The sequence below is a fragment of the Seriola lalandi genome, unplaced genomic scaffold, assembly GCF_002814215.2.
Source record: "Seriola lalandi dorsalis isolate HSWRI2012SDOR001 ecotype SW California unplaced genomic scaffold, Sedor1 jcf7180002052652, whole genome shotgun sequence".
Lineage (NCBI taxonomy): Eukaryota > Metazoa > Chordata > Actinopteri > Carangiformes > Carangidae > Seriola > Seriola lalandi.
Genome location: NW_019523205.1, coordinates 1 through 16329, shown reverse-complemented (window position 1 = coordinate 16329; position 16329 = coordinate 1). Strand labels below are relative to the sequence as shown.

Here is a 16329-nt window from a genome sequence, read left to right as displayed (position 1 = left end):
TGTGTGTGTGTGTGTGTGTGTGTGTGTGTGTTTGTGTGTTATGAAAGAAAATTCGAGGTGACCAGAGAGGATTTCTGCTGCATCCTGTCATAACAGAGTCGTCGCTGAGATAGTGAAGCTGTAAAGTGTCTGCATGTTTACGTAACGTGGCCATGGCTAATAAAGCGTTTCCTGCACTGCAGGGGAATTTACAGAACAGAGGATTTAGATAAGCTATAGATAATTAAACTGTAGATTTTTTTTTTTTTTTGCTGTACTGACTCTATCTTTCTGGTGAATTAGAGACAGATGGCAGAGGTTATTTATATAATAGTAAAAAGCCCTTCCTGTATCAGTGCTCATAACTAGATAAGCTGCAGGCTCACGTTACTGAGGAACAGACGAACATGCTTCCCATCATGCAAACCTCCAGAAGGCCAGCAGCAGAGCTCAGGACAGGACTGCTCACTTTGAATTGTGCTGTCAAGTCCACTGTTCTGTCTCTAAACCTGCAGTGCAACTGAAGCGTCAGCTAAACGTTTAAAGCTGCACAATTAAAATACACCTTTTGGCGCCTCGTCAGGTGCTTACTTTGGTTTTCAGGAGGCAAATTTAGTGTTTTCCTAGAAACCAGCACCAAACGAAAGTTAGCAATTAGCTGGTGAACATAGTGAAGCATTTAGCAGGGGAAGAGACTCAGGACCTGCTAGGGCCTAAAACACATCACAAAAGAAACATTAATGCAGCTTTAAGTGAAATAACATGGCCATTTATTTGCTGTTTGTAAGTGGCCGAGTGTGAAATGTGGCTGCTCTCTGTTCTATATCACTGTAATTGGATTACTTTGAGTTTTGGACTTTTTGTCGTTCAGACAAGCAATCTGAAAAAATCTGGTTGTGCTCTGGAAAATTGTGACAGCATTTTCCCTTTTTTTGATACGTCATAGCTCTTTAGGTTGATCAGCAAATAACAACTGACACATTAATCAGTAATGAAAAGCTCATTTTTTATCAGTGTAGAACTGTGTTAGTGCAACTCCAGCTTCTTGGAACACATTCTGCTTCGGTTGAACCGATGTGAAGGGTTAGGAGGACACAAAGGACAACTCCCTCGGGTCAGTGAGGTCATCAGATGTACAGGCTGTGGTCACTCGTGTATGCAAAAGAATCTACACTGTGTTTTTGAACTGTGGTGCTTGTCAGGTCACATCCAGGGTGTGGGGATTACAGAGCTCAGTACGTATGAGCTGCCTCTGTAATCATGTACTGTAGATGATATTTGCATTGTCTGACTTTGTTTTTGATTGTGCTCAGAAAGGCTAGAACTGGAATATGAAGACTTTGGGTCACTGTGCGGTCACATACCTGTGGATTCTCTGTTTGAATGTCTTATTATAAATGGTTTCATGTCCCTTTTCTTTAAAGACTCTTTCTGAAAACCATCGTCCTCACCATTGAACAGTTAAATGATCGTAGCTTTCGTGCGGTCTCACCCTGGAGTCTTTTTCATGGTGGTCCTGATACCTCGTACACTCTGTGAATGTGCTCTAGCTTCGCCACAGGTGAGGGCAACAGGAAGTATGTGGGTAAGATAGATTTCCTCTGCCAGTGAGATCAGGTAACTGGTGTTAAGCTGCTGGCCCTGCAGAGTTGCTCTCTTCCTAGAAAACACAAGCTCGAGTTACCAGGCTGTTAGTTTCTCTGCCACTAGTTACCACGTTTTATTTTATTTTATTGGTTTCCTCTTTAAAGTAAATGTATTATTTCACAGTTACTGTTCCTCATGTGCTTTACAGAGGATCAGACGGTGAGAATGTTGATTATTATTGCACCATTAGCAAAAATATTAAAAAGATGACACTTCCTTTGACAGGGGTTGATTGTGGTTCAGTGGTTCTAGTTGATGGAATGATGTGAAAAGTAAATTTGGCATAGCTTGTGTTTTCTTAAGCGTAATTGTCTCTGCTGCCTCTGCTTCTTATTTGAGGGCACAAGTGCATTCCTTATCCACCCACGTCTCCTTTGTTTCTTCTTCCTGTAGCTACGCAATTATATAACCACTCAACTTATGTAATGGAAGTTAACCGCGGCAAGTGATGACATAAGTTCTGCAAAGCATTTTCTGCCATTTTAAGATTTGGAAAAGCGTGATAATATTCTTTTGCCATCTGTTGTGTTTCGCCGAGCTAAAATGTTGTACGTTTCTCGCACACAGAGAGAATTTGCAACAGTAAGAGCGACAGTGTAGATAATCCTGAAGGTACCGTGATTCCATGTTATCTGCTGCTGTTGTTGATCAGATCTCTGCCATCTGGGAGTGATTACCAAGAGAGGAACTGACTGCGAGATAACAAAAACAAGTTCCTCTCTAAAGATGCTGCTCACCAGGAAAAAACCTCCTGTCTGTCTGTCATTCCTCGACAGAAACACAACACACACACATTCAGTGTCCTGGGGTAAAAATCATTAAGGCACACACCCTGAAACACATAGAAAACAGCTGGTGGCGATGTACAAGACAGTCCTGGGTAATTCAGTGGAAAATGAACACAAGGAAAAACACAGTGATGAGTTAGTCTGTGTTAGCTGACGAGGTGTAACAACTTTCATCCGCTCATGGTGTCACTATGTGAGAGTTTACTGTATCTATATGAAGGAAAACCTGTTTTCTCAAATATTTTAAAGAGTCTTTTTAATGAAGTCTTCCCCTCTGGTGATCATCAATACATCACGTTACTTATGTGCTTCAAATATTTTGATTTAAAGGGTAACAAAACTACAAATACCGTCACAGCTGAATAGAATTAGTTCCCATTAGGGTTGAACAATTAATCGAAATATTAACGAAATCAAAAATCGCAGGAGCTGCAATTTTTTGATAAAGGTAAAATGGGTCACAACAGACCATAAATGAAACGTTTATGCTGCTACAGAGACGCCCCCAGCCTGCAAATCATATTCTCCAGATGTGAGGGAACATGTTCTTTTGCTTTCAGTCAAGGTGAAATGCAAAAATTACATGAACTCATATTGCAATCCCAATATCCATCAAAATAATCACAATATAATATATAATATATAATTAATTATATATATTAACTACAACAGAATAAGCAAAGGGAAAGAGAAAAAGAAAGCTTCAAAATCATCATCATTTTAATTCTATTTGGATACAGTCTGAGTTCAGTTAAAATCTACTGTAGTCATCCCTTACTGATGAACTCAAGCAAACATTCAAGTTATAATAACATTCATACACATGGAATGTGAAATGGCCATTGAATTTATATTTATCTTTCAAGTCTTATTGGTCAGAGAATAAAAACCAAGCTCTGAATATTATATTATATATATATTCACTCCAAATGATGGTTGGGAGACTGTGGTACGACAAGATCTCTTTATTCCAGGGTGAATTTAAATAAATGAATTTAGGTGTCATGTGAGAAAATCACAAGTTGGATTAGTTTCATCTAAATGTTGTGTCCTTTGTCTTTCAGAATTCAAAGAGTGCCCAAGGCCTGGTGGGACTAAAGAACCTAGGAAACACTGTAAGTAACAGCAGCAACACATTACACAGAATCACAAGTGTGTTAGAGCGACAGCAGTTTGTTGGTACCTGGCGGAGTCTCTGCCAGGCTCCAGGCTGTCAGTGTGTGTGTGTAGTGTAATCTAATCATAGAGCTCTGAACTGTGGACTGGCGAGGACTCGTTCTCTCTCTCTGACTGGTTTGATCTTACCAAACTGCACGTGTCTCATGAGGACACGTGATGGGAGCAGTGTATACACAGACACTGCAGTGTCTTTGACAACACATGTGTATGTGTGTGTGCAATATTTCTTCAAACCCAGTACTTATACACGGGTAATCGTGAATATGTGAGACTGACTGTTGTATAATCTGTAGGCTGATTGTTGTCAGGAGTATTTTTAAGTTTTAAAGCTGATACATGACTGCAGATCTGTAGGAAACGTAGTCTGAGGAAAAGTCTGGATGTATGTGGGAATCTCCACACCTGAATACTGTACTGAAACAGACCAATAGCAGTTTAGGGAATCGCACTTATTCACTTCCTGTCAAGAGTTAAATAAGATTGATACCACTCTTATGTCTGTATATTTAGTATGAGGTCTGAGCCAGAAGCCAATTAGCTTAGCTTAGCATAAAGACTGGAATAAGAGGAAACATCTCGTTTGTTTAGAACAAGTGTAAAAATGAAAATATTGTGGGTTTATGTGCACGAGCTTATGTGCAAGACTATTTCTTAGACTGTCACACTGGTTTCCCAGGAGACTTGTCATCACTGTGAGGTTGCCAGGCAACCAGCTGAGTCACCCTCCCTCAATAAACTTGCTTAACTTGTCATTTTTACTCTTCCATTTTTGCCCAGAGTAAAGAAACAACATCAAAGTGTTCATTAGTGAGCCAGGCTAGCTGTTTCCCCCTGCTTCCACTCGTTATGCTAAGCTAAGCTAACCTGCTCCATGTACTGTAGCTACATATTTAGTGTACAGACATGAGTGTGGTGTCAATCTCTTCTAACTCTTGGCAAGAAAGCAAATATAAGTGTGTCTTTTGATGTTGAACTATTCCTTTAATTTGCTAGATTCAGCTACAGTGAGCCTGTGCTAATCATTGTATATTTTCAAGTAGACTGTAAGAATATAACAATGTAAGTAATGCACAGAAACAGACAGATATTTCACTATGTATGTTGCAAACACATATGAAGGACAGATAAAATATAACCCTACAAAAACAGCAGTTATTCTGAGTGTAAATGAGAGTCATTGATGAATGAGGAAGGATTGAACTGGATGTTATTTCATCTGTACGGGAGTTAAAGTGTTTGTGATGTTGTTGTTTTTTCCTTGCAGTGTTTCATGAACAGTATCCTGCAGTGTCTCAGCAACACACACAGCCTGCGAGACTACTGTCTGCACAACTCGCACCGCAGAGACCTTAACAACAACAGCCGCACCAACACAGCCCTCATGGAAGGTGAGAGACGTGTCACTCAGGCCCCCTAGAGTCCAGACTAAAAACTCCTCACAGCTGCTCACGACCAACACGCTCATTCCCTCTCCATCTCCCGATTCAACTTACATCTCTCATAACACGTGTCAGCAAAATAGACAAAGTAGTTCTTATTATGTAGTTCTGAAAGTGACTATGTTTTTTTTCAAGGTCTTTTTAAGTGTTTGGTTCTGTATGAGAATCTGACATGAGATAGGAAAGTGAGGATGCACCTTCAGTTCACCGACAAACCTGAACGCTTAGTTACAGTTGGAGAATTAGCCAAGTGCGTTTTATATCTCAGCGTGTGAGTAACCTGAGTGTTTGTGTTGATAGAATTTGCCAAGCTGATACAGACCATGTGGACGTCGTCCAGCAGTGAAGCAGTCAGCCCGTCTGAATTCAAAACTCAGATCCAGAGATATGCTCCCAGATTTGTGGGATACAAGTAAGTTTTATTACTTTCTTCACTACGTTTTGCTGCCAGACCTTTTTCTGAATTTAGTTTTTGCCTGAGAAGTGACTGCAAGATCACATTAAGTCAGAATACAGTTGTAGTGGCTGATATTTTCAGTTCTGACTGGCTGTGTGTGTGTGTGTGTGTGTGTGTGTGTGTGTGTGTGTGTGTGTGTGTGTGTGTGTCCTGCAGCCAACAGGACGCTCAGGAGTTCCTGCGTTTCCTCCTGGACGGGCTGCACAATGAGGTCAACAGGGTCACCGTCAGGCCGAGAGGCACTGTGGAGGACTTTGACCACTTGCCGTAAGTAATCTCCCTCACAAACTCTGTCTGATGAACAGCGGCCAGGATGAGGAGACCTAAACAGGGAAATTTGTTTGTGCCACACCAGGAATATTGTTGTTTTAATTATGAAATATGTTGCAATGGTATAGAGAATGTAAACAGAGCCACATCGTTAGGATTCTTCATCATTAAGCTTTAATTTAAGTCTGTGTGCGACAGTTTCACCTCCTTTGTTGAGCTGTTGTGTCGCTGGGCCCAGATCAGCTTGATGCTCCAATTCTTCTTGGATATAATTGACAGTTATCTAACAGCAGCTTGTTTAAGGGTCAGAGTTAATCTCTGCACATTTCAGCATTGCCCTCAAAACAGGTTCATTCTGCCTGAATATCCAAAACAATGGAGAAAAAAAATGTTTTTCCAGGTTGAAAATCTGTTTCAGGTTTGACACTGTTTTTGGAAAGTGTCTTTATAAGCCACTACTCTCACATTCTGTCTCCTACATGTTTAGAATAAAGTAGGTCAGGCCCATAATCCATCACACTGTCAGTCCATTCACTGTGTCAGGACAACTGAGTGTTTTCATCAGTGTTTATTCCTCCGTCTTCCTCTCAGTCACTCTGTATTTAATAATTAAAACTAAACAGTTTCATCTCTGCTCCATGTTCAGGGATGAAGAGAAAGGGAAGAAGATGTGGAGTAAATACCTGGAGAGAGAAGACAGTAAGGTCGTGGGTGAGTAGGAAGCACTTCTTTCTCTCCCTGCTCTGACACAGACACCCAGACCAGACTCTTGTAAAAAAACATTTCTAATGTATTTAAAGATCATTTTGTTTTAAAACATTTAAAAACATTATTTATATTTTTGTATATAATTACATTTTTTTAAACAAAAAGCTCCACCGATTTAGAAAATAAATAACATTCAAATAAAAAAACACAAGAAAAACAGAACTCCATCCAACAGATAGATTTTCTTGATATATTTCACAGCCTGTGAGTCGATGCAGAGATCTGTGGTTTTTATCTGACCTCATGTCTCCTCCTCCTGCAGACCTGTTTGTGGGACAGCTGAAGAGTTCTCTGACCTGCAGCCACTGTGGCTTCTGCTCCACTGTCTTCGACCCCTTCTGGGATCTCTCCCTACCTATCGCCAAGGTTAGGAAACACACACACACACACACACACACACACACACACACACACACACACACACATACACATAGACGACAGAGACTTAACATGTTTGAGAAGGCTAACAGACACAAATATCAACACAGTCAGTGGTACAGATGTGACTTTCTGTTTGTTTCTCATGATGATCTGAACTTTTTCTGTTAGTTCACATCACAGCTCATAACACGAGCTTCTCGGTTTCCTCCTTGTCTCTGTTTGTGCTTTGCTTTGTGTGTGTGTGTGTGTGTGTGTGTGTGTGTGTGTGTGTGTGTGTGTGTGTGTTGTGTGGTTCCCTTGTGTGCGTGCTAATGTCATTGCATCTATGTTTGTGTCCAGAAGGGCCACGGTGAGGTGAGCTTGATGGACTGCGTGCGACTCTTCACCAAAGAGGACGTCCTGGATGGGGACGAGAAGCCGGTAGGTATCAGTGCGAGATCCAGCTGGGGGGTTGCTGGATTGAAACCAGCTCCTTGTAAACAGTGACTGAACCGTCTCCCATGTTTCCTCTCCACAGACCTGCTACAGGTGTAAAGCCCGGAGGAGATGCACAAAGAAGTTCACAATACAGAAGTTTCCCAAGATCTTAGTGCTGCGTATCCTTTCCTCTGGACATCGGTGTCTGATACTGACGTGTTCATTCATGCATCTGCAGTGAGCCTGAAGCAGCGAGAGCATGTTAGTGTCTGGTGCGTGGATTTTGGATTATGGATTATTATACAGATACTGTAGTTTAAGAATTACTATGAGACTTGCCAGAGCATTAATAGTGTGTATTATTTCCTATTGGTATAAATGAACAGTGAGAGGGAAAACTATTTTTGTGTGGTTTACAAACAGTTTGTAGAAACATCAGCTCATTAACGTCCATGTAGAATAAAAATGACTGTATGTTGGCGTCTTGGACCTGCTGCTTTCACAATGTTAAAACAATTATTAAAAGAGAAACACTCAGTCCAGTATAATCAGCTGTAATGAGCACTGACATCCACGAAATGACCAAATGTTTATCTGAGCTTCCAATTGGCTCTAATTTCTTTGTCAAATCAGCTGTTGACTCATATCTGATTTTGAAGCTTCGGTGACCTGTGGGGATATTTTGAGACCTCCACCCAGTGAGAAACCTTGTATGTAGCTGTACAAAATGTTGATTTAATGTATTGAAAGCTGCATGGTGTACAGTGTCGTTGGTCCTTGACTCCGCCTCCTGTCCAGACCTGAAACGCTTCTCTGAGGCACGAAGAACCAGCAAACTGTCCACCTTTGTCAACTTCCCCATGAAGGATCTCGACCTGCGGGAGTTTGCCTCCGAAAACAGCAGTAAGTAGATTGTAGACTCTAAATGTGTCATACTTCAGAGACTCATTTTGGTATAAAGCACTAGTAACTGTGGGGTGAAATGTTGTTTTTGTTTGTGCTCTGTTGCAGTAAATGCAGTGTACAACCTGTACGCAGTGTCCAACCACTCAGGCACCACGATGGGCGGTCACTACACAGCTTACTGTCGCAACCCCAACTCGGGAGAATGGTACACCTTCAATGACTCCAGGTACGTTTGAACAGTCCAATCAAGACATCAGAGTTTGTTAATGTGGTTTTCATCATGATGAAAAGATGCACGACTATTTTTGAAAAGTGACACTTGATTCATGCTGATTGAATTTGAATTTCATCTCCACTTTCTTGCCTTCAGCACATTCATAAACACAAGCAGAGTTTTTCATTAGAATTGTTAACAAAAAAAAACTTGTTTTCATGTTACATATATTATGTACAGCACTCCTCTCCCACAATGCATCTCCAACAGATAGATATAGAAAAAACAAACAAAAAATGAATATATACAAGTGTGATTGGCAGTCACTCTCTGAAGTCACAGTTTCTGTGTGTTCAGTTTTTGTTTGCTACTTGCTAAAACAGTGATGATTAGTATATAGCACATATACAGAATTAATATGTCTGGATTTCAGAATACACTTGTGTTGTACCAGTGTCATCCAAACTGATGTTATTGTGAAAATAACAACTATACATCACGCAGTGACTCCCATCAGGGGAAGAAGTAGTCCATGGTTTTTATATGCAGTTTGGATTTTCCCTCTATAGACGCCTGAAGACCTGTCTCAGGGTTAAATTATGACCTGACTCTGTCTTCACTGTAACTCTCTGACCTGTCTCCCCTCTCTTCCTCTCTCCAGAGTAACGCCAATGTCCTCCAGCCAAGTGCGCAGCAGTGACGCCTACGTCTTGTTCTACGAGCTGGCTTCCTCCTCGCGGATGTGAAGCCTCCTGGAGGACGACGACGGGCCGCAGCACCACTCTGACTGATGGATGGACGGATGGATGGAAAATGAGAGTGATGGTGGAGCCAGGCCTGTTGTGGACTTGTATTTGGACATATATCACACACACACACACACACTCACACACTCACGTATGAAGGTACACACCTCTACCAGCCTGGAGGCTGCGTCTCTCCGCAGAGAGAGCTAGAGAGGGGAACACTCTGGAAACCACAGGAACCTGATCAACCAGCCCTGCTTTCTTTCTCTCTCTGTCTTTACTCTTGTGTCTTGCTCATTCTGGGTGGAGGTGTGTGTTTACTGTGTGTGTGTGTGTGTGAGTGTGTGTGTGTGTGTGTGTGTGTGTGTGTGAGTGTGTAAGTGTGCGAGGCTGACACGGCAATAATCCCGTCTGACCGACCAGCCGGTGAATCGGTCTCCATCTCAGAAGTCCCTCTCTATGCACTGCAAACTGAACTCTCCTGACTGCGCCTTCGCTTCTTTCTCTTCACGTCTTGATCTTCTCGTTTGCCTCAAACCATTAAAACTGACTTGTTGCATTTTTTTGACTTTTTTTCTGCTTTGAATTTATGTTGTTTTTATGTTGTTGTTTTTTTTGTTTTGTTTTTTTGTGGGGGGTGGGTGGGCGGTTATTACCCCAGCACCATGAGAATCATGATCATCACCACCACTTTGGACTATGAATAAACTGAGAGTGTGACTGTAACAGAACTGGTCCCGGTTATGAAGAGCTGACAGCGGCCTGCTTGGTTTTCATGGCTCTCCCTTCCACTGCAACACTCCCATGTCTCTGTTAGCGTCCTCTTCACCTCTTCTCTCTCTCTCTTAGTGGCTGGGGAGGCCAGTGGCACTGTGAGCGTTACATGTTTCAGAGGACAAACCCTCTAACTTGTGTTTTATTTAATTTTGTTTCTCCCACGTGTGGCTGCTACTGATGTTTTAAAAGTGCTGTGAATGGATGAATGGACAGTCCAGCGCGGATCTGCTAAGGATTAACTAAATAGACGATAATAACGGTAACAATCCTCATCGTCAGTATGAGGTCTTTTCTTCCTCTCTTGTTTCATGCCATTGAACAACACGGAAAGAATGTTTTAAAGAAGAAAAAAAACAAACACTATATCTGTATATTTTTATATTCTGATGCAATATAGAGAATGTACTATTCAATGGTGCTGAAAATGACCCATAACTGTTTTCAGTTGGTTTATTTACCAGGTTTCAAGAGAGAAAAAAAAGTTATTATTTATGCTTACAGGTGATAATGTGATGAGTCACACTTTTTAACAGTGGCAGTCAAACACATGAGTATATAAATATATATATATCTATATATATAGATATATATATGAATAAAAGTCAACAAAACAGTGGTTTTACTTTGAGTCTTTGTCTTTTTTTGGTTTAACTTTTATCAGCACATGAAGATTTGACTCAGACATGGTCACTTACAGATTGTGGAGCTTCAAGGGGGAAACTACAGTGGCGACTAGTGGACAGGTGAGGAACAGCACATGTGCAATGACAGGAAACTCATCATGATGACAGTTTAACAGTAAAAACAATACATGAGTGTGGTGTGAACAGATCCAGATGATTGGTGTAGTATCCAATCACAAAGAGGAATTTCTTATATGAAATAACCAGAGCCTGAAGTTGATTAAGTGCCGTCCGTCTGTTAAAAGTGTCGTTATGGAACTGAAGTAAACTCACACTTGAGTGATATAATTCATCTTAAGTGCTGACAGCTCAAACGACTCTCTTATCAGTTTAACACCGCAGAGACAGGTACCGTTTTGTTTTCATGAATCCCCTCTCAGTAATCACTACGGAAGTGCGGCGGCCTGGCCTACTTCCTGCCGCTCCATTATCCGTACGTGGCCTACTTCTGTGGTCCGAGCTCTGCGGGCCCCAGAGCGCGAGCTGATGCCAGCAGCCAGGAATAGTCCTATAGGCTGAGGCTCTGCACGCGCCCTCATCTCAACGGAGGGATCCATCCATCCTGTCAGACATCTTCCTAAAGATAATACACGTGGAACCTGATCCGTCATCCACGCAGTGATACATCATCTCGACGCGGATTAGTTGATGTTCATATCATCACGCTGATATGATGACAACTGGAGACTGTTTAATCCTGAAATGTGGAACAATGAGCTCATTGCTTCTTATTCTTATTGTGCTGTTCACTGTGAACTGATCCCTATGAATCTCGAAATTGTGAGATACAAAAGTCATAATTATGAAATACAAAAGTCATAATTATGAAATACAAAAGTCATAATTATAAGATAAAAAGTCAAAATTATGGGATACTTTAGCACAACAGTTGCAGCAGCTCTTTGATTATTTTTCTATTCAATTTGACACTGAGATGGATTGTAAGTTCATAGAGGACTACTTTAAATGTGGCTTTACAACTAATGAAATACTTAATTTGCTTGCAAATTCACATGGGATGGTACTGAGCACCCTTGAAAGGATTTTGAGAGAGAAGAGGCTCTGGCGTAGAAAAATATGACTTTTTATCTCATAAATTTGATTTACCGTGGGGATATTTCTTTTCTTTCACTGGCGGAAACAGTCTTCCATAGATCCCACTGATCCCAACATGCAAGTGTTAGATATTAAAATAAGTCAGACCTTAGCTGGGCAGTCATTTAGTCTGATGTGAGTTACAACTTTAACTGTGGGTGAGGTGTCTGTCTCTCTATCGTCAAATAAGACCAAACAAAATCTGAATATTTTAAAGTGTGTCTATGTAACTTGTGCTCGACAGCTGCCACTGTGGCCACAAGTGGTAATTACAGGGTGAGTGTAGTACAACACCAGCAGTAGTCACAAAGTCAGCAGCAAAGTCACACAGCAATGTCTAGTATATTATAATATTTCCAATGAAGTTTACTGGGAAAATTATGTAAGTTGTAACTTATTATAGGAAAAACAGGAATTTCCTTGACAGAAAAGCTAATTTTAAGTAAAGTAAATCTTCATGTCTGTTGTTATGAACCAAAACAGCAAAAGCAAATTCCTTGTATGTAAAAACTTACTCGGCAATAAAAGTCATACTGATTCTGATTCATTTATTATTTATGTATCATATCTGATCTTCATATCTGTTAAATTATGTGATTGTCGGTACATACATTTTTTCAGATGAACTACTGTTCTCTGACTCAATTAACCAACTGAACACTGTTCATATTTTTTCCTAAAATGACTACCAATTTGTTCTCTTCTTATTTAGGGAACTTCTTGGAAATTATTAATAAATGAAATTGAAGTTAAAGACAAAATAAAGTGTTACTATCTAAAGCTATCAATAGCTAATGTTACTGCTATAAGCTAATGGTCATAGAAGACCAAGTAACACAGATAAACTTGTCTGGGTCCTGGGCCTGAGACTGGCACATATACATCCACATCTGGGCCGGTTGTGGCTGTTATCCTCCGGCGGTGACTGACAGCTGGAAGTTTTCTGTGTGTGTGCCAGAATTGGTCCAGATGTGGAAGTAGCATCTGACAGTCATGCTGTATATGGGCCAGATTTGGGCTGTGGAACTGGGCATATACTGGCCAAGTATGGACAGGATTTATTTTGCTGTCTGGGAAGGCTGTAGTAGGGAAGTGAGTGTATTTAGTAGAGCAAGGGTGCATTATATTTTTTCTGAATTCAATTCAATTCAATGAATTAATTTGTATGAGGATGAAATTTGCCAAATCTTCTTACAGAAGTTAGATAGTTGCTTTAAAAGTTATCTAAATACCAGATGATTTCAAGGTTTAAGAGACAGTCTCACTTTCCATTGAGTTTAGTCTTCAAACACAACAATCACCAAACCAGATAAAGGTACAGCTACAGAACTCCTGATCCTCTGTTTACGTGTGCTTTGTCTTAGTCATTTTATTGACCTGAACCACTTCTCAGGAATTTCTCTGTTGTGAACTTTGAAACTGATACTGAGGTAAAGGTGTTGCCTTATATATTCTTTTAGTATCACAGAAGACGAAGAAGCAGTCTGAAGCTTTGACAAACATTCTCACTGTGGATTTAAATTCTAAAAGTTATTTCTATAATTAAAAACCAGGAATCCTTATATGGCAGCCTCACATGGTATGTTATTTTAAGTGATTTAGAAAGACAACTGTAGTTGAGGTGAGTAGATGTGATTTAATAAATGTTTTTCAGGTACAGAGCCGAGCCCGTCCCCTGTGGTTCTGCTGTTACTGGGTGAGAAACAAAGTGGGAAGAGCTCAGCAGGAAATGCCATCCTGGGCAGACAAGCCTTTCACAAGAAAACAACTCGCAGCTCCAAGGAGACTGGTGCCATCTTTGGAAAACAGGTTAGTTAGTTAGTTAGTTAGTTAGTTAGTTAGTTAGTTAGTTAGTTAGTTAGTTAGTTAGTTAGTTAGTTAGTTTTCATTTTTGTTAGATAGTATTCAGTTTTGCCGATCTGTACAGAAACACCAACACATGCACATTACAGATCATCATACAGCAATAAACTTAACACATCGTAACATAACAATTACGTGTTGTATCATCACATGAACATGTGCTTGATCACCTCAGTATCTGAGCAGTAGTTGATGTACACTTTTACACTTCAGTCATCATATCGGAATCTAAAGTCTTTCTTGACCTTGACTAAATTTGATCAACCAGGTGACAGTGGTGGACACCCCAGGGTGGCTGTCCCACTCCACCACTCCAGACAGAGTGTCCCAGGAGATCTGTAGAGGTCTGACCCTCTGCCATGCAGAACCAGATGTCATCCTGCTGGTGCTGCCCACTACCACCACCTTCAGCCAGCAGACATGGAAGGCTATGGAGGCCCAATTCACACTGCTCCAAACCCCCATCTGGCAGCGAGCGATGATCCTCTTCACACATGGAGACAAGTTAGGTAAGCTAATGATCGTTTAGTTAATTCAGTCATTCCTCATTCCTCCATGTGTCAGTGTCTTTGCCCTGTGGTTCCCAACGGGGGATTAGCAAACCTCAAGTGCTCCATAGATACATAGGTGACCTTTGTGAGATGAGAGTTGATTCCTCAGCAGTAATCAACTGTGTTATGACAGAACAAAAGAGAACAATAGCCATGTTTTATGGACAAACAGCACATGCTCTATCTAAAGGGAAATCCTCCGTTGCTTTGTAGAATTACCCATGATGTCTACACTCTGTCCAATACAGTGACACAGTCAAAATAAAGTGGGTTTAATTTCATATAAATAAAATCAATGAGACAGGACCGATACTGTCTCAATTTTAAATAGAAATAGTAAAGTGGAACAAATAAATGTAATAGTATAGCAAAGCATAAAAACATCATGGTATAAAAAAAAAAAAAACATTGTAGTATAGTAAGGCATAAAAAAGTAAAACAAACGTCATAGCACAGTAAAGTATAAAATTATATTATGGTATGAAATTGTTAAAAAATGTCATAGTATATTAAGGCATAAAAAAGTCAAAAAAATCATCATAGTATAGTAAGGCATAAAAATTGTCAAATAAAACAACAAAGTATAGTACTGCATAAAATAGTCAAAAAAAGGGTCATAGTATAGTATTGCATAAAATTTTCACAAAAAATCTCATAGTATAGTAAGGCATAAAAATGTAAAAAAAGAACCGTCATAGTATAGTAAGGTATAAAATCATCAAAAACAAATGTCATAATATAGTATTGCATACAAATGACATAGTCATAGTATAGTAAGGCATAAAATTGTCAAAAAAAGGGCATAGTATAGTAAGGCATAAAATTATCCCCAAATAACCGACATAGTATAGTAAGGCATAAAACTGTAAAAAAAAACATAGTATAGTAAGGCATAAAATTGTCAAAAAAAAAGGGCATAGTATACTAAGGCATAAAAATTGTCAAAATAACCGACATAGTATAGTAAGGCATAAAACTGTAAAAAAAAAAAAAAAAAAAAGGTCATAGTATAGTACTGCATAAAATTGTCAAAAAAAACGTCATAGTATAGTAAGGCATAAAAATTTGCAAAAAAAAACGTCATAGTATAGTAAGCCATAAAATTGTTTAAAAAACGTCATAGTATAGTAAGGCATAAAATTGACCAAAAAAAACGGTCATCGTATAGTACTGCATAAAATTGACAAAAAAATGTCATAGTATAGCAAGGCATAAAAATGTTTTAAAAAAAAAGTCATTGTATAGTACTGCATAAAATTGTCAAAAAAATGTCATAGTATAGTAAGGCATAAAAATGTCATAGGATAGTAAGGCATAAAAATGTCAAAAAAAACCATCATAGTATAGTAAGGCATAAAATGTAAAAAAAAAATGTAGTAGTATAGTAAGACATAAAAATGCCATAGTATAGTAAGGCATAAAATTGTGAAAAAAAACATCATAGTATAGTAAGGCTTAAAAATTGTCATAAAAAACGACATAGTATAGTAAGGCATAAAATTGTGAAAAAAAACATCATAGTATAGTAAGGCATATAAATTGTCAAAAAAAACGACATAGTATAGTAAGGCAAAAAATTGTCAAAAAAAACACCATAGTATAGTAAGGCATAAAAATTGTGAAAAAAACGACATAGTATAGTAAGGCATAAAATTGTCAAAAAAAACACCATAGTATAGTAAGGCATAAAAATTGTCAAAAAAAGGTCATAGTATAGTAAGGCATAAAAATGTCAAAAAAAACATCATAGTATAGTAAGGCATAAAATTGTCAAAAAAAGTCATAGTATAGTAAGGCATAAAAATTGGCAAAAAAAACCCGTCATAGTATAGTAAGCCATAAAATTGTTTAAAAAACGTCATAGTATAGTAAGGCATAAAAATTTAAAAAAAAAAGTCATAGCATAGTACTGCATAAAATTATCAAAAAAAGGGCATTGTATAGCAAGGCATAAAATTGTCCAAAAAAAAAATGTCATAGTATAGTAAGGCATAAAAATGTCAAAAAAAAACCATCATAGTATAGTAAGGCATAAAATGTAAAAAAAAATGTAGTAGTATAGTAAGACATAAAAATGCCATAGTATAGTAAGGCATAAAATTGTGAAAAAAAACATCATAGTATAGTAAGGCATAAAAATTGTCAAAAAAAACGACATAGTATAGTAAG

General features: G+C 39.0%; 1 protein-coding gene across 5 annotated transcripts in view; it reads left to right on the top strand.

The window, feature by feature from the left end:
- The window catches only part of usp2a (ubiquitin specific peptidase 2a), a 41174-nt gene extending 30590 nt beyond the window's left edge, over nucleotides 1–10584 (top strand). For 4 of the 5 annotated variants that reach the window (XM_023400553.2, XM_023400554.2, XM_023400552.2 and 1 more), the window contains 11 exons: nucleotides 3479–3529; nucleotides 4858–4981; nucleotides 5333–5444; nucleotides 5646–5756; nucleotides 6406–6470; nucleotides 6790–6893; nucleotides 7248–7328; nucleotides 7426–7504; nucleotides 8124–8228; nucleotides 8337–8457; nucleotides 9107–10584. In XM_023400553.2, coding sequence (XP_023256321.1) covers nucleotides 3479–3529; nucleotides 4858–4981; nucleotides 5333–5444; nucleotides 5646–5756; nucleotides 6406–6470; nucleotides 6790–6893; nucleotides 7248–7328; nucleotides 7426–7504; nucleotides 8124–8228; nucleotides 8337–8457; nucleotides 9107–9191 — 1038 coding nt within the window. In that variant the 3' untranslated portion in view covers nucleotides 9192–10584. The remainder of the gene's footprint in view (nucleotides 1–3478; nucleotides 3530–4857; nucleotides 4982–5332; nucleotides 5445–5645; nucleotides 5757–6405; nucleotides 6471–6789; nucleotides 6894–7247; nucleotides 7329–7425; nucleotides 7505–8123; nucleotides 8229–8336; nucleotides 8458–9106) is intronic. The other variant, XM_023400555.2, reaches the window with a different exon arrangement.
- The last annotated feature ends 5745 nt before the right edge of the window (nucleotides 10585–16329 follow it).